General features: G+C 47.2%; 1 protein-coding gene across 2 annotated transcripts in view; it reads left to right on the top strand.

Moving 5' to 3' along the window:
- LOC119963785 (disintegrin and metalloproteinase domain-containing protein 12-like) overlaps window positions 1-19,382 on the top strand; it is a 247,970-nt gene that overhangs the window by 164,131 nt on the left and 64,457 nt on the right. Inside the window, exons 12-13 of one of the 2 annotated variants that reach the window (XM_038793070.1) lie at window positions 9,001-9,178; window positions 9,646-10,151. In XM_038793070.1, coding sequence (XP_038648998.1) covers window positions 9,001-9,178; window positions 9,646-9,846 — 379 coding nt within the window. In that variant the 3' untranslated portion in view covers window positions 9,847-10,151. Of the gene's footprint in view, window positions 1-9,000; window positions 9,179-9,645; window positions 10,152-19,382 lie in introns of those variants that run through there. The other variant, XM_038793069.1, reaches the window with a different exon arrangement.

Raw genomic sequence — 19,382 nt, 5'->3', positions numbered from 1 at the left:
CTTTAGCATGTTTCCTCCTGCTTGGGATGAATTTCTGTTGTGCCTCCCCAATAACCCCCAAAAACTCCTGCCATTGCTGTTCCACTGTCTTCCCTGCTCGGCTCCTTCTCCAATCAACTCTGACCAACTCCTCCCTCATGTCTTTGTAGTTACCCTTATTTAATTGTAATACCGTGACATCTGATTACAGCTTCTCCCTCTCAAACTGCAGGGTAGATTCTATCATATTGTGGTCACTGCTCCCTCAGGGTTCCTTCACCTTAAGTTCCCTAATCAAGTCGGCCTCATTACACATCACCAAATCCAGAATTGCCTGTTCCCTAGTAGGCTCTGCCACAAGCTGCTCCAAAAAATCATCTCTTAGACATTCCACAAATTCCTTTTCTTGGGATCCACTACCAACCTGATTTTCCCAGTCCACCTGCATATTGAAGTCCCCCCTGATTATTGTAATATTGCCTTTTTTACCTGCCTTTTCTATCTCCTGATTTATTTTCTGCCCCACATCCTGACTACTGCTCGGGGGCCTGTACATAACTCCCATCAGGGTCTTTTTACCTTTGCGATTCCTGAACTCTGACCACAGAGATTCTATGCCTTCTGATCCTATATCACTCCTTGCTATCGATTTAACTTCATTCCTTTTTTAAAAATAAATTTAGAGTGCCCAATTCATTTTTTTCCAATTAAGGGGCAATTTAGTGTGGCCAATCCACCTACACTGCACATCTTTTGGGTTGTGGGGGAAAATCCCACACAGCAACGGGGAGAATGTGCAAACTCCACACAGATAGTGACCCAGAGCCGGGATCGAACCTGGGACCTCGGCGCCATGAGGCAACAGGGCTAACCACTGCGCCACCGTGCTGCCCTTGAACTTCATTCCTTCCTGACAATGCGACCACACCCCCTTTGCCCATCTCCCTGTCCTTTCCATAGGACATATATCCTTGGATATTTAGATCCCAGCCCTGATCCCCTTGCAGCCACGTCTCTGTGATGCCCACAACATCGTACCGGCCAATTTCAATGTGCGCAACAAGCTCATTGACCTTGTTCCGTATACTGCGCGCATTTAGGTACAACACCCTCAATCCTGCATTGACCACCTCCCTTCTCACACTTGCCACCCTTTTTTGCTCTGCCTGAGGGTGATGTTGTTCTTTTATTTTTGTTCTCTATTTCCCCTTCAGTTATGACACCTTCTCAGCTCACATTCTGGTACCCACCCCCCTGCCATCCTCATTTAAATCCTTCCAGCCAGGATATTGGTGCCCCTCCGGTTTAGATGCAACCTGTCCTTCTTATACAGGTCACACCTGCCCCGGAAGAGATCCCAATGGTCCAGAAATCTGAAACCCTCCCTCCTACACCACCAGTTTAGCCACGTGTTTAGCTGCTCTATCCTCCTATTTCTAGCCTCACTGGCACGTGGCATAGGGAGTAATCCTGAGATTACAACCCTAGAGGTCCTGCTTTTTAGCTGACTGCCTAACTCTCTGAACTCCTTCTGCAGGACCTCATCACTCTTACTGCCTGTGTTGTTAGTACCTATCTGTACTACGACCTCTGGCTGCTCACCCTTCCCCTTCAGGATGTCCTGTGCTCGTTCAGAGACATCCTTGACCCTGGCACCAGGGAGGCAGAACACCTTCCTGGAGTCTCTTTCACGTCCACAGAAGCACCTATCTGTGCCCCTTACTTTAGAGTCCCCGATAACTATCGCTCTCCTGCACTTTGCCCTCCCCTGCTGAGCAACAGAGCCAGTTGTGGAGCCACTGTTCTGGCTGCTGTTGTTTCCCCTGGCTATCCCCCCAGCAGTCCCCAAACCGGTATACCTGTTAGAGAGGAGGACAGCCACAGGGGATTCCTGCACTGAATGCCTGCCCTTTCTAGTGGTCACCCATCTGTCTGCCTGCACCTTGGGTGTGACCACGGGCGGCATTCTCCCCTACCCGGCATGACGGAGGGTGCCGGCGTAGGGGCATAGCGCCAACCACTCAGGGGTCGGGCCTCCCCAAAGGTGGGGAATTCTCCCCATATTTATATAAATGATTTGGAGTTGGGGACCAAGTGCAACGTGTCCAAGTTTGCAAACGACACTAATATGAGTGGTAAACTTTGCGCACGGTGAATTCTCCCCACCTTTGGGGGCCAGCCCCACGCCGGAGCGGTTTGCACCAGAAGACCGGCGCAAAAAACCGGCGCCCCCGGCAGCGGGGCTGGCCGAAAGGCTTTCGCCGGTCGGCGCATGCGCCGGCAGTGACGTCAGCGGCAGCTGGCCGCTGACGTCACTGCCGGCGCAAGCGCGATGTGGGGTTCTCTTCCGCTTCCGCCATGGCGGACGCGGAAGGAGAAAGAGTGCCGCCAGGGCACTGGCCCGGAGTCTGAACGGGGGGCCCCCATCGCGGGCCAGGCCGTGGGGGCACCCCCTGGGGTTCGATCGCCCCCCCCGCCCCCCACCAGGACCCCGGGGGCCCGCTCGCACCGCTGATCCCGCCATTCCAGAGGTGTTTCAAACCTCGGCGGCGGGAGAGGCCTCCCAGCGGCGGGACTTCGGCCCATCCGGGCCGGAGAATCGCCGCAGGGGCCTCTCCGATCGGAGTGGCGAGATTCCGCCGCCGCCACTTCCCGGGTTGCGGAGAATCTCTGCCACGGCGGGGGCGGGATTTCAGGCAGCCCCAGGCGATTCTCCAACCCTGCTGGGGGTCGGAGAATTTCGCCCCACGTCTCTATAACTCCTATCTATGACACTTTCTGCCACCTGCATGCTCCTAAGCGCATCCAACTGCTGCTCCAACCAAACCATGCGGTCTGTGAGGAGCTGCCATTGGTTACACTTGCTGCAGACGTAGTCGACCGGAATGCTGGAAACGTCATAGATCTGCCACATCTCACAGTCAGAGCACTGCACCCCGCTGAGTGACATTTAAGCACTAATTAATTAATTTAAAATAAACACTTCAATTATTGACGCAAGATTTTTACTGTAAAAATTAAATGCTAAATACTAATCTCTGCCCTCAGGTTTAGTTACTCCTCTGCCTAGTCTATTGACAAGTTTTAATTTGATTTTTTTCAAAAATATTTTTTTCAAATTTCACAGATTTCCTGCCAGCCAATCAGGTCACAGCTTTACTGTGATTCCACTTCACTTTTTCTGCCACAATTTGAAAAGGTATTTGTATCACTTACCTTCCCGGCATGCTCTCTCAATCTCTCCCTGCAGATGAACAGTTACAAGCTAGAAGAAAGAAAACAAAAAGGGAAAAAGCCCCTCCTCCCACTCTTCACCGAATGACCTCACTGCTCCAAATGACCAAGTTTCAGCCTCACTCTATCTGTCTCACTCACTCAGGATGTCTCGACTTCACCCTGCGCAAAGCTTACCACTCATATTAGTGTCGTTTGCAAACTTGACACGTTGCACTTGGTCCCCAACTCCAAATCATGTATATAAATTGTGAACAATTGTGGGCCCAACACTGATCCCTGAGGGACACCACGAGCTACTGAAAAAAATGAAAATCACTTATTGTCACGAGTAGGCTTCAAATGAAGTTACTGTGAAAAGCCCCTAGTCACCACATTCCGGCGCCTGTTCGAGGAGGCTGTTACGGGAATCGAACCCGCGCTGCTGGCCTGCTTTCAAAGCCAGCGATTTAGCCCTGTGCTAAACAGCCCCAAACTCTGCTCAGACAGTGACCCAAGCCGGGAATCGAACCTGGAATCCTGGCGCTGTGAAGCCATAGTGTTAACCACTACGCTACTGTGCTGCCAACCAGAGAAAGACCCATTAATTCCCACTCTTTGCTTTCTATTCGCAGCCTTTTGTTTAGCCACCAAAGCTGACTTAAAATTCAGTGGGGCCGAAGAAGTTGAAGAACGATTCTTTGGATATGGTTCTTGTCGCTGTTCTTGGAGTTCTCCAACCCCTGTACTTTGGTTTCGTCGAATTGGACATGGGCGGCATGGTAGCACAGTAGTTAGCACTGTTGCTTCACAGCTCCAGGGTCCCAGGTTCGAGTCCCGGTTTGGGTCACTGTCTGTGCGGAGTCTGCACGTTCTCCCCGTGTGTGCGTGGGTTTCCTCCGGGTGCTCCGGTTTCCTCCCCACAAGTCCTGAAAGATGTGCTGTCAGGTGAATTGGACATTCTGAATTCTCCCACTGTGACCCGAACAGGCACCAGAATGTGGCGACTAGGAGCTTTTCACAGTAACTTCATTGCAGTGTAAGCCTACTTGTGACAATAATAAATATTAACATAATGTGTCTGCCTCTTCACTGCTTCAAGGGTGCAGTGTGCCAGACTCCCATTAACACCTAAACACCAGAATGGAACATCATGGGTACAGTCTCATGGGTCTGATTGGGGAACTTTGTACTGAGCCCAAATATGCTCTCTACCTCAAGAGCGAAGATTCAGGCATGAAGGTAAAATGGAATAGATTTCAAGAAGGTTGGAGGAGAAATGATTTTGCCCAGGGGGTGGTTTGGAACTTGACCTCAATGTTTGAAAGGTTGGGGGGTAGCAGAAACAACTGTGCAGCTTTCCTCTGGTTTTAAATTCACAGAATGTGGCAACTAGGGGCTTTTCACAGTAACTTTATTGCAGTGTTAATGTCAGCCTACTTGTGACACTAATAAAGATTTTTAAAAATTAAAAGAATTGTTCTTACTGTAACATTTTTGCCCTCCCTCCTGTCGATTGTGCAGCCTGTGCAGCCGATGATTTGTGGTTCAGTGAAGAACGATTTCAGCAGCTGTGAGTCCAACTGCTGCACTTTAGTGATCACCTCATTCGTGAAATACTCATTAGGCCCAAATGTAACCTCCAGGGTGAAGCTCGGCGTCTTCCCATGCTCTGTCCATTTAACACCCACATCTCGCAGATGCTTTAATACGAGTTCACCATGTTCCCGTATCATTGAGCCTGTGCACGCTCTTCAACACTGTCAACCAGAATTGCGGAATTGTCTGTTTGTCGTCCTCCACTGTCATTTCCTCTAAATCCCCTTGCACACCGTAATGCCTTGCAGTGATTCACTGTGCTCAGGTGACCAGCTATCTTCTGGGATATCTCGACGCTCGACTAGATTCAAGGATTCACATGATTTTATCCCAAGTACAGAGTCCTCATCCATGTCTACAATGTGAAAGTGTAGTGTGTGCTTCATGCCTGCCACTGAGAGCACTAGTTCGCAAACATCAAAGAGTTCTTGTTCTGAAGTCTATCATCAGCCCCGGCCAATCAGCAAAGTTCCGCTGCACATTTAACTTTTACAAAGCATGTCAACTCACGAGGATGGCTGTCGGTTTAGGGTCAAAGTAACAATGAATGAATCCATCATTGAGCATTACCTTTGATTTGAGTACGGGTGTAAAGGTTTTCAGAAAGTTCTCATTATCTTCATTCTTTGTTACGATTTTGTTTTCATCTCTGTTTTTCAGAGTTTTGTGGTTTCTCGCCGCAATGAGAGCGATGTAAAACTGTTCTTCCGTGTTTTACTCATCTACTGCATGAACCGCTTGTGCCTGGTCCATGGTGGAACGCATTGGTTTGCAAATTACCCAACAGAGCCGCACCTGGAACAAGTTTTTCCATGGGCCGGACATTGCCGTGGGACATGTCGAGTGCCACATTTTTGGCACAGGATGGTGGCGGCAGCTCCTGTCGGATGCTTAAAATGGCCGCCCATACTGAGACCACGTTTCTTCATCACTTGCACCATAGCACTAATGGTGGTGGCTTCTTCCATGTTGGCGCCAAGATTTTTTGAGCAGAGTGTGCCAATTCTTTGTGCCGTAATCTCACTCACCTGGTAAATCTTTACTGCCTTTTCCAGCACCAAATCTTCCTCCTGCAATAATATCGTCCGAAGCTTATCATCAAGTAAACCAGCCAATTTGGTCGCAGATTAAGGAAGATTTCAGGTCACTGGCATTGTAGGACTGGGCCTTCAGCCTCAGGTCTGTGACAAACCTGTCAAATGATTCGCCAGGTCTCTGGGTACACATATGGAACATATAGCGCTCAAATGTTTCATTCTTCTCAGGTGAACAATTCTTATCAAAATGCTTCATCACTTCATCAAATTTCTCATTATCCTCCCCATTATCAAACACAAACGAGTTGTACAGTGCGAGCGCTTGTGGACCTGCCAGTGTCAGCAGCAACGTGATTTGCCATTCATCAGGCTGGGCCTGTAGGCCTAGTCCAAAACATAAAGTTCAAACTGCTGTTTGAACAGCTGCCAGTTCTCACCCACGTTACCGGACATCTGAAGCTGGTGGGGGGCCCTCAGTCCGTCCATCTCGAGCTTCAGCATTTTCTTACACGTTGGGTCGCCTCAGGTTGCAATTCACCAGACTAATCTTCAAGCCGAATGTCTATCGTTGTCACTGCCATCGCTATCTTTAAATCTTCAGCACTAGGATCAAGGAAAACCCCAAGGCCTTTTACACATATGTGAGAAATATGAGAATGACTAGAGCGAGGGTAGGTCCGATTAAGGACAGTAGTGGGAGATTGTGTATTGAGTCTGAAGAGATAGGAGAGGTCTTGAACAAGTATTTTTCTTCAGTATTTACAAACGAGAGGGGCCATATTGTTGGAGAGGACAGCGTGAAGCAGACTGATAAGCTTGAGGAGATACTTGTCAGGAAGGAAGATGTGTTGCGCGTTTTGAAAAACTTGAGGATAGACAAGTCCCCCGGGCCTGACGGGATATATCCAAGGATTCTATGGGAAGCAAGAAATGAAATTGCAGAGCCGTTGGCAATGATCTTTTCGTCCTCGCTGTCAACAGGGGTGGTACCAGAGGATTGGAGAGTGGCGAATGTCGTGCCCCTGTTCAAAAAAGGGAATAGGGATAACCCTGGGAATTACAGACCAGTTAGTCTTACTTCGGTGGTAGGCAAAGTAATGGAAAGGGTACTGAGGGATAGGATTTCTGAGCATCTGGAAAGGCATTGCTTGATTAGGGATAGTCAGCACGGATTTGTGAGGGGTAGGTCTGGCCTTACAAGTCTTATTGAATTCTTTGAGGAGGTGACCAAGCATGTTGATGAAGGTAAAGCAGTGGATGTAGTGTACATGGATTTTAGTAAGGCATTTGATAAGGTTCCCCATGGTAGGCTTATGCAGAAAGTAAGGAGGCATGGGATAGTGGGAAATTTGGCCAGTTGGATAACAAACTGGCTAACCGATAGAAAACAGAGAGTTGTGGTGGATGGCAAATATTCAGCCTGGAGCCCAGTTATCAGTGGCGTACCGCAGGGATCAGTTCTGGGTCCTCTGCTGTTTGTGATTTTCATTAACGACTTGGATGAGGGAGTTGAAGGGTGGGTCAGTAAATTTGCAGATGATACGAAGATTGGTGGAGTTGTGGATAGTGAGGAGGGCTGTTGTCGGCTTCAAAGAGATATAGATAGAATGCAGAGCTGGGCTGAGAAGTGGCAGATGGAGTTTAACCCTGACAAGTGTGAGGTTGTCCATTTTGGAAGGCCAAATATGAATGCGGAATACAGGGTTAATGGTAGGGTTCTTGGCAATGTGGAGGAGCAGAGAGATCTTGGGGTCTATGTTCATAGTTCTTTGAAAGTTGCCACTCAAGTGGATAGAGCTGTGAAGAAGGCCTATGGTGTGCTAGCGTTCATTAGCAGAGGGATTGAATTTAAGAGCCGTGAGGTGATGATGCAGCTGTACAAAACCTTGGTCAGGCCACATTTGGAGTACTGTGTGCAGTTCTGGTCACCTCATTTTAGGAAGGATGTGGAAGCTTTGGAAAAGGTGCAAAGGAGATTTACCAGGATGTTGCCTGGAATGGAGAGTAGGTCATACGAGGAAAGGTTAAGGGTGCTAGGCCTTTTCTCATTAGAACGGAGAAGGATGAGGGGCGACTTGATAGAGGTTTATAAGATGATCAGGGGAATAGATAGAGTAGACAGTCAGAGACTTTTTCCCCGGGTGGAACACACCATTACAAGGGGACATAAATTTAAGATAAATGGTGGAAGATATAGAGGGGATGTCAGAGGTAGGTTCTTTACCCAGAGAGTAGTGGGGGCATGGAATGCACTGCCTGTGGTAGTAGTTGAGTCGGAAAAGTTAGGGACCTTCAAGCGGCTATTGGATAGGTACATGGATTAGGGTAGAATAATGGAGTGTAGGTTAACTTCTTAAGGGCAGCACGGTAGCATTGTGGATAGCACAATTGCTTCACAGCTCCAGGGTCCCAAGTTCGATTTCGACTTGGGTCACTGTCTGTGTGGAGTCTGCACATCCTCCCCGTGACTGCGTGGGTTTCCTCCGGGTGCTCCGGTTTCCTCCCACAGTCCAAAGATGTGCAGGTTGGGTGGATTGGCCATGAAAAATTGTCCAAAATTCTATGATTAACCTAGGACAAAAGTTTGGCGCAACATCGTGGGCCGAAGGGCCTGTTCTGTGCTGTATTTCTCTATCTCATGGTACCATGTTGTATTTGGTCCTTTGTACCTCACAAAGGAATCCACCAAACGTTTTGACTTGTCTGAATCAGAATCTTTTTTGAGTCTTGTGTGGTAAGATAGCAGTCAGATACAGAGCACATTATCATGGAGTCTGCTAACTACTCCTCTGGAACTTGCACCCACCACTGACCATTCACATGTATGTCTTATTACCCTCTCAATCTTCTTCTGCAGATGGCCTGGTGTCTCTCCCTTTATATCCGATGAACAGGTCACAGGACCTTGGGCTGGAGACTGCATGGTGTGCCTGTACCACCACCTGCTGGTTGGAGGTTGCACACCATCCAACTATGATATAGCCCATTGGCATATCGCCACACAAAGTAATTAGGCAGAGACACACAGTTTGGCTGCATTCAAGGTTTTATGTGTAATTTCCCTGTTCAGAAACAATGTTTTTGAGATGAAGCTCTGTGCTGTGGAATTTGAAACTCTTTATTGTAATTGTTTTTTGACCCTCCATTTTGATTGACTAATTTATTCTTTCAGGCTTCAACCAGCCCAGGTTTTCAGTAGCTGCAGCAGAGAAGCCTTGCAACGCAGTCTAGCCCGTGGTGTCGGGATGTGCCTTTATAACCTGCCTGATCCCAGTTTGTTGGTTCGTGGACAGAAATGTGGAAATTCTTATGTGGATCCAGGTGAAGAGTGTGACTGTGGAAAACCTGAGGTAGGCTTTGAAAAGACAGGACAATATGAAAGAGACACAGACCCAAATAATCTGTAATGGAGAAGTCTTAATTTTTAAGACTTTGTAATGTCTTCAAGCAACCATCTTTGCTTGAAATGGCAGAACATTAGATTTATTGTTGAATGTTATAGACTGTAAGATCATTTGTTATGACACAGGTTATCACTACTTTGTGTGATTTAATATTATTGAAACAAATTTTAACATTTGGACCTATTCACTGGAGGAGAACAGCGGCAAGTCAGGAAATTGAAAGTTCAAGAATTGGGGTTGTCCAGGGAATGAGATTATCACATCCAAGTTTCCTGACCAATTGAACAAGGTTGACTTGATCACCTGTACCTGACAGTTGGAGCTGCACTATTATGGATGATATGGATTTTGTTCGGCGATCACTCGTGAATGAGTGTGATTGTCCACCTGAGAAACTGTGTTACTGCTCATAGGTTCTGATAAGCCCTGTCCTGGAGTCACATCTTCGACTACACACTTGGCACGTGTTTCCAGGAGGTGGAATCAGTCCTTGGACTCAAGATCATTGGTATTCCTTTGTCAAGCTCCTTTCCTGGGCCTCCTCTTGCCTTCAAGATTCCTCAAAGAATTGTGTCCCTTCAGTCAGGATGTTCCTCCAGGTAGGTCTCTTTTGAGTAAGAGTCTTCCAGGCCTTGACGTTGATGTTACATTTCTTGAGGAAAGCCTTCAGGGTGTCTGTGAAGTGCTTCCTTTGTCCTCCTCTTGTTAGGGAGCTTTCGTTGAGCTGGGTAAAGAAGATTTGCTTTGGCAGTTGGGACTCTGACATCCTAAGCACATGGCCGGCCAGTAGAGTTGGTTTAGGATGATCATGGCGTCCATGCTGGTGCTCTTGGCTCCTTCAAGGTGTAGCCACCTAAGATGGACACTGGGCTAACAAAATGGAGAACTGCTAAGGCTGTAGGGAGAAAACAGTCTTAGCCAGGACAAGCAGTTTGCAAAGGCTAATTAGCATTCTGCACGTATCGAAACTAGTTTATGGCCAGGTGAAAGATCTCAACCAAAGGTGTAAATAGCAAAACGCTTTGCATAGTAATGAGGCAATCCAGATCTGGGCACACACAATAGCAACATTTGGGTTTGAATGGATACTTTGAGTGGACGCCCAGACGAAATGGCACCAGAAGTATCCATCACAAAAGACCCTAGAGACCGCCCCACCCATCGAGAAGAGACCCTCAGATTGGGGGATTTGTAAAATATCGATTGGGAAATGGCCCAATCGATACATGGCAGGTAAAGGCCCACCCCAAAAAGGCAAGGACATTGGGGGATCTATAAAGGTAGACCCCGCACATGGTTCTGTCTGTTTTTGTGCTCCGGCTTGGACTGCTGTTTTGACTCCGGCCCCGATCTGCTGTTGCATCCTGACTCTGACTCCAGCCTCCAGATCCTGTCTTTCATCACTGGCCGTTGAGCACCAGCCATCGTTCAGTAAGTGCCAAACGACGCTCGCTACGTGACCCCGGCATTACCTATACTCTAGCTGACTATTAGAGAACAGAAGGTGCAGTCCAGAAAGGAACAAAGGCCTTGTCCCCTGACCTTGCTGGTTCCTACTTAGATAAGTATTTAGTCGTTTAATAGTAGAAATAAGTATTAGTCTTTAGCGTATGCATGCGTATTTATTATATTTGTATAATAAATATTAATTGTTTGAACTTACTAATCGGTGTATAGTTTTATTACTTTGAACCTGACCTTGAAATACTTGTGAGGTGTCTAAATACGGCACCTGGCGACTCCGAGCTGAAAATACACACACAGAGCTGTAGTAGTGTTAAGCACACGGCCTTTAAACGGAGGCGTGTTAATACACTCCAATAAACGCGTAATACACTCAAGTAAAACGTGCAACAAAGGACACTGATGTTAGTATGTCTGTCCTCCCAGCTGATGTGGAGAATCTGTCTCAGACAGTATTGATGGTATCTCTCCAGGGCCTTGAGGTGGTGTTTACACATGGAGGTCATGGATTTGGAAGGTGCTGTCTGAGGAGCTTTGGTGAGTCCCTGCAGGCATCTTGAAGATGATAGACACTGTTGCTAGTATGCGTGGAAAGAATGAATATTCATGTTTGGGGTGCTAATCTAGCGGGGCTGCTTTGTCCTGGATGGTGTCGAGCTTCTGGAGTGTTGTATGGAGCTGCGCTCACCCAGGCAAGCGGAGAGTATTCCATTACATTCCTGACTTGTGCCTTTTTGATGGTGGGCAGGCTTTGAGGAGGCAGAAGGTGAGTTCCTAAGCGCAGGATCCTAGCCTCTGACCTGCTCTTGTAGCCACAGTATTTATGTGTCTGCTCCAGTTTAATTTCTCATTAATGTGAACTAATGTGATAGTGGTATATTCAGCAATGCAAATGTCATTGAATGTCAAGGGCTGATGGTTATATTGTTTCTTGTTGGAGATAGTCATGGCCTAGCACTTGTGTGGCTCAAATGTTACTTTCTACTTGTTAGTCCAGGCCTGGATATTGCCCAGGTCTTGCTGCATTTGGACATGTGTTGCATCAGTGTCTGAGGCTTTGTGAATGATGCTGAACATTATGCAACCATCAGAAAACATCCCCACTTCTGACCTAGCAAGGTAATTGATGAAGTCAATTGAAAATGGTTGGGCCTAGGACACAATCTAAAGAACGTCGGCAGTGATATCCTGGAGCTGAGAGGACTCACCCCGATCCACCACAACCATCTTCCTTTGTGTTAGGTATGACTCCAACCAGTGGAGACTTTTCCTCCTGATTCCAGAATGTGCTGGACTGGGGTGACCATAAGACACAGGAGCAGAATTAGGCCACTCTGCCCATCGAGTCTGCTCTGCCATTCAATCATAGCTGATATTTTTCTCATCCTCTCATCCCCATTCTCCTGCCTTCTCCCCATAACCCCTGATCCCCTTATTGATCAAGAGCCTATCTATCTCTGTCTTAAAGACACTCAGTGAATTGGCCTCCACGGCCTTCTGCGGCAAAGTGTTCTACAGATTCACCACCCTCTGGCTGAAGAAATTCCTCCTCATCTCTGTTTTAAAGGATCGTCCCTTTAGTCTGAGATGGTGTCCTCTGCTTCTAGTTTCTCCTACAAGTGGAAACATCCTCTCCAGGTCCACTCTATCCAGGTCTCGCAGTGTCCTGTAAGTTTTAATAAGATCCCCCCACATCCTTCTAAACTCCAACGAGTACAGACCCAGAGTCCTCAACCGTTCCTCATACGACAAGCTCTTCATTCCAGGGATCATTCTTGTGATCCTCCTCTGGACCCTTTCCAAGGCCAGCACACCCTTCCTTAGATATGGGGCCCAAAACTGCTCACAATACTCCAAATGGGGTCTGACCAGAGCCTTATACAGCCTCAGAAGTACATCCCTGGTCTTGTATTCTAGCCCTCTCAACATGAATGCTCACATTGTATTTGCCTTCCTAACTGCCGACTGAACCTGCATGTCCTTAAGAGAATCTCCAGTCTGAGAAGTGCCATCTATACCTACCCTCTGAAATGAAAAATGCTTATTGTCACGAGTAGGCTTCAATTAAGTTACTGTGAAAAGCCCCTAGTCGCCACATTGCCGGCGCCTGTCCGGGGAGGCTGGTACGGGAATCGAACCATGCTGCTGGCCTGCTTGGTCTGCTTTAAATACCAGCGATTTAGCCCAGTGAGCTAAACCAGCCCCTCTGTTTCCTGTCTTTTAGCCAACTTCTAATCCATGATACCAAGGAACCTTCTTCCATTGGGCAGGAGATACAGAAGTCTGAGAACACGCACAAACAGATTCAAAAACAGCTTCTTCCCCGCTGTTACCAGACTCCTAAACGACCCTCTTATGGACTGACCTGATTAATACTACACCCCTGTATGCTTCACCCAATGCCGGTGTCTATGTATTTACATTGTGGACCTTGTGTTACCCTATTATGTATTTTCTTTTATTTCCTTTTCTTTTCATGTACTAGTTATGGGCCAGGGTTTAGAAAACCCCAAAGTGTATCATGGAGTTCACCTGACCCACAACCTTTAATAGATTGTGGTATGGGGAGCACACGGCCCAATCTACAGGTGCGGTACAGCAGAAATGGAAAAGTATTTTTTAAAGCAAAATAATGTTTATTCTATGAACTCAAGTTAATCTTTTTAAAACATACAGTGAACATCTTAGCAACCATTAATTCAAATACAACCCCCAAAGTATACAACACTAAGTAATCCTTAATAATTTCCCAAACAACATCCAGAAGACAAAAGACCCTTTTAACAGAGATCAGGTTTAAATTCTCTAATGAGAGCAGTTATCCCTTTGAAATCACCCAAATGAACACTCTTTAGCTTGTAGAGCGATCCATGCACATCTGCTGGCTTTCACTGCATCTCTTCGCTCTGAAAACGAAACTAAAAACTCTGTAGCAGCCTGCTCAAAAATGAAAGTAAAGCTGACAGACAGCCCAGCTCCACCCACTCTCTGACATCACTGCAGTGATAAACACCCATTTCTTAAAGGTACTCTCACATGACATATTTAATGATCTGTTTGAGCTGCTCAAAGAAAAATGCTTTTCACTGTACCTCGGTACACGTGACAATAAACAAGTCCAAATCCAAATCCCAAAAGTTTTTAATTTGTTAACCAACCTGCCATGTGGCACTGTATCAAATGTTTTCTGAAATTCCAAATATACAACCAGCACGGCGCTGCCTTCATCCACCGCCTGTGTCACCTCGTCAAAAAACTTCATTAAATTTGTCAGACATGACCTGCCCTTGACAAAACCATATTGACTGTCTAGCGTTAACTTATTTTTCTCTAAATGTATATTTATCTCATCCCGTATTATGGTCTCCATCAGTTTCCCACTAATAATAATAATGTATTGTCACGAGTCGGCTTCAATTAAGTTACTGTGAAAAGCCCCTAGTCGCCACATTGCGGCGCCTGTTCGGGGAGGCTGGTACGAGAATTGAACCCGCGCTGCTGGCCTTGTTCTGTCTTACAAGCCAGCTGTTTAGCTCACTGTGCTAAACCAGCCCCTATTGATGCCAAGCTGACAGGTCTGTAATATCCTGGGTTATCCGTTGCCCCTTTCTTAAACAACAGAGTCACATTTGCAATCCTCCATCCCCCGGAATTAACCCTGTGTTTAGAGAGGCCTGTAAACTTTCTGTCAACAGCTCTGCAATATGTTCCCTTACCTCCCTCAGCAATCTAGGATGTATCCCATCCGGGCTTTGCGGTTTGTCTACCTGGAGTGCTGCCAGCCTTTTTAGCACCTTTCCTTTATCGATCACTATGCTGCTCAGTTGCTCAACACCCACATTTTCAACTGGGCCATTGTTACCATCTTCTAATTTGGTAAAGACAGAAACAAAGGGGCTGGTCTGGCACAGTGGGCTAAACAGCTGGCTTGTAATGGAGAACAAGGCCAGAAGCGTGGGTTCAATTCCCGTACCGGCCTCCCCGAACAGGCACCGGAATGTGGCGACTAGGGGCTTTACACAGTAACTTCATTGAAGCCTACTCGTGACAATAAGTGATAATTATTATGATTATTATTCATTTCGTATCACTGCCATACCCTCAGCTTCAGTGAATAGTTTACTCTGCTTGTCCATTATGGGCCCCACTCTATTCTTCACTAATCTTTTACCATTAATATGTTTGAAGAACAGGAGATGGGTCAGACACGGTTGAGAGCCCTGTCGACCACAGTTGGTGAGAAACCACGATTAAGGAACGTTGGGACCCCTACGGTTTGTGTTGTATATTAACGATTTGGACCTGAACGTAGGGAGCACGATTGGGAAATTTGCAGACGACACAAAGATTGGCCGAGTGATGGACAGTGTAGAGGATAGCTATAATCTCCAGAATGATATCACCGAATGACTGAATAATACAGCACAGAAGAGGTTAATCGGCCCATTGAGTCTGCATCGACACATAAAAACACCTGACCTGCCTACCTAATCCCATTTGCCAGCACTTGGCCCATAGCCTTGAATGTTATGGGTGCCAAAGGCTCATCCAGATACATTTTAAAGGATGTGAGGCAACCCTCCTCTCCCACCCTCCCAGGCAGTGTGTTCCAGACCCTCTCCCACCATCCCAGGCAGTGCGTTCCAGACGTCACCACCCTCTGGGTAAAAAGGTTTTTCCTCAAATCCCCCCAAAACCTTAAATCCCTCACCTTGAACTTGTGTCCTCCTCGTAACTGACCCTTCAGCTGAGGGGAACAGCTGCTCCCTATCCACCCTGTCCATGCCCCTCATAATCTTGTCCACCTCAATCAGGTCACCCCTCAGTCTTCTCTGCTCCAGCGAAAACAACCCAAGCCTATCCAACCTCTCTTCATAACTGAAATGTTCCATCCCAGCAACATCCTGGTGAATCTCCTCTGCACCCCCTCCAGTGCAATCACATCCTTCCTATAATGTGGCGACCAGAACTGCACCCAGTACTCCAGCTGTGGCCTCGCCAAAGTTCTGTACAGCACCATCATCTCCCTATGTTTGTAATCTATGCCCTGATTGATAAAAGTGAGTGTCCCATGTGACTTTTTCACCATCCTATTAACCTGCCCTTCTGCCTTCAGAGATCTATGGACAAACACGCCAAGGCCCCTTTGTTCCTCGGAACTTCCCAGTGTGGTGCCATTCATTGAATATTTCCTCATCAAATTACTCCTTCCAAAGTGTATCACCTCACACTTTTCAGGGTTAAATTCCATCTGCCACTTTGCCCATTTGACCATTCTGTCTCCTTCTTCCCGTTTCCCAAGACAATCAACCTCACAGTTAACCACCCGGCCAATCTTTGTGCCATCCGCAAAGTTACTGATCCTACCCCCACATAGTCATCTCAGTCATTTACGTAAAGGACGAATAATAGAGGCCCAGCACAGATCCCTGGGATATGCCACAGGACACTGACTTCCAGTCACTAAAGCAGCCGTCTGTCATCACCCTCGGTCTCCTACAGCTCAGCCAGCTTTGAATCCACCTTATCAAGTTCCCCTGTATCCCATGTTCATTTGCTTTCTTAAAAAGTCTCCCATGTGGGACCTTGTCAAATGCTTTGCTGAAATCTATGTAAACTACATCGACTGCACGACCCTCATCTACACACCTGGTCACATGCTCAAAAAATTCAATGAAATTTCTTAGGCGTGACCTCCCTGTGACAAAGCCATGCTGACGATTCCTGATCAAACCTTGCCTCTCCAACTGGAGATAGATTCTCTCCTTCAGAATTCTCTCCATTAGTTTCCCCACCACTGACGTGAGACTCACTGGTCTGCAGTTCCCTGGCTTATCCCCACAGCCTTTCTTAAATAGTGGGACCACACTTGCGGTTCTCCAATTCTCTGGAACCTCTCCCGTGGCCAGAGAGGAATTAATAAACACCGAGCAATGTGGCTGTCCCTTTTTTATTCCTAAGCTCTCTGATTTGATTTGATTTATTGTCACATGTTCCGAAGTACAGTTAAAAATATTTTTCTGCAGCCGAGGGAACGTACACAGTATGCACATAGTAGACAAAGAGAATAATCAACAGAGTACATTGACAAATGGTACATCGACAGTGATTGGTTACAGTGCAGAACACGGGGCCAAACAAAGCAAATACATGAGCAAGAACAGCATAGGGCGTCGTGAATAGTGTTCTTACAGGGAACAGATCAGTCCGAGGGGGAGTCGTTGAGGAGTCTTGTAGCTGTGGGGAAGAAGCTGTTCCTCTGTCTGGATGTGCGAGTCTTCAGACTTCAGTCTTTAGACCTACAAAGCTTCATTTAATGCCACACTCAAGATATCTTCACCTGTTTGTCACTGGAGGGGGACTTCAGCTATTCACAGCCAGTCGAGGTGGCTGCGGTGACTTTGCTGCCTGTGCGAGATGATGCTCTTCCTCCTGTTTGTTACTGGAGGGGTTCTTCATCTACCTACAATACAGTAACCCACAGCTACCCACAATACAGTAACCCACAGCTACCCACAATACAGTAACCCACAGCTACCCACAATACAGTAACCCACAGCTACCCACAATACAGTACCCACAGCTACCCACAATACAGTATCCCACAGCTACCCACAATACAGTAACCCACAGCTACCCACAATACAGTAACCCACAGCTACCCACAATACAGTATCCCACAGCTACCCACAATACAGTAACCCACAGCCACCCACAATACAGTATCCCACAGCTACCCACAATACAGTAACCCACAGCTACCCACAATACAGTAACCCACAGCCACCCACAATACAGTAACCCACAGCCACCCACAATACAGTAACCCACAGCTACCCACAATAACAGTAACCCACAGCCCAACCCACAATACAGTAACCCACAGCCACCCACAATACAGTAACCCACAGCTACCCACAATACAGTAACCCACAGCCTACCCACAATACAGTAACCCACAGCTACCCACAATACAGTAACCCACAGCTACCCACAATACAGTAACCCACAGCTACCCACAATACAGTAACCCACAGCTACCCACAATACAGTAACCCACAGCCTACCCACAATACAGTAACCCACAGCCTACCCACAATACAGTAACCCACAGCTACCCACAATACAGTAACCCACAGCTACCCACAATACAGTAACCCACAGCTACCCACAATACAGTAACCCACAGCTACCCACAATACAGTACCCACAGCTACCCACAATACAGTAACCCACAGCTACCCACTATACAGTAACCCACAGCTACCCACAATACAGTAACCCACAGCTACCCACAATACAGTAACCCACAGCTACCACAATACAGTAACCCACAGCTACCCACAATACAGTAACCCACAGCTACCCACAATACAGTATCCCACAGCTACCCACAATACAGTAACCCACAGCTACCCACAATACAGTATCCCACATCTACCCACTATACAGTATCCCACAGCTACCCACAATACAGTATCCCACAGCTACCCACAATACAGTAACCCACAGCTACCCACAATACAGTAACCCACAGCTACCCACTATACAGTAACCCACAGCTACCCACAATGCAGTATCCCACAGCTACCCACAATACAGTAACCCACAGCTACCCACAATACAGTAACCCACAGCTACCCACAATACAGTATCCCACAGCTACCCACAATACAGTAACCCACAGCTACCCTCAATACAGTAACCCACAGCTACCCACAATACAGTAACCCACAGCTACCCACAATACAGTAACCCACAGCTACCCACAATACAGTAACCCACAGCTACCCACAATACAGTAACCCACAGCTACCCACAATACAGTAACCCACAGCTACCCACAATACAGTAACCCACAGCCACCCACAATACAGTAACCCACAGCTACCCACAATACAGTAACCCACAGCTACCCACAATACAGTAACCCACAGCTACCCACAATACAGTAACCCACAGCTACCCACAATACAGTAACCCACAGCTACCCACAATACAGTAACCCACAGCTACCCACAATACAGTAACCCACAGCTACCCACAATACAGTAACCCACAGCTACCCACAATACAGTAACCCACAGCTACCCACAATACAGTAACCCACAGCTACCCACAATACAGTAACCCACAGCTACCCACAATACAGTAACCCACAGCTACCCACAATACAGTAACCCACAGCTACCCACAATACAGTAACCCACAGCTACCCACAATACAGTAACCCACAGCTACCCACAATACAGTAACCCACAGCTACCCACAATACAGTAACCCACAGCTACCCACAATACAGTAACCCACAGCTACCCACAATACAGTAACCCACAGCTACCCACAATACAGTAACCCACAGCTACCCACAATACAGTAACCCACAGCTACCCACAATACAGTAACCCACAGCTACCCACAATACAGTAACCCACAGCTACCCACAATACAGTAACCCACAGCTACCCACAATACAGTAACCCACAGCTACCCACAATACAGTATCCCACAGCTACCCACAATACAGTAACCCACAGCTACCCACAATACAGTAACCCACAGCTACCCACAATACAGTAACCCACAGCTACCCACAATACAGTAACCCACAGCTACCCACAATACAGTAACCCACAGCTACCCACAATACAGTAACCCACAGCTACCCACAATACAGTAACCCACA

The sequence above is a fragment of the Scyliorhinus canicula genome, chromosome 3 (assembly GCF_902713615.1).
Source record: "Scyliorhinus canicula chromosome 3, sScyCan1.1, whole genome shotgun sequence".
Classification (NCBI taxonomy): Eukaryota; Metazoa; Chordata; class Chondrichthyes; order Carcharhiniformes; family Scyliorhinidae; genus Scyliorhinus; species Scyliorhinus canicula.
The sequence above is the reverse complement of the archived record's forward strand: the minus strand, read 5'-3'. Positions and strand labels throughout refer to the sequence as shown.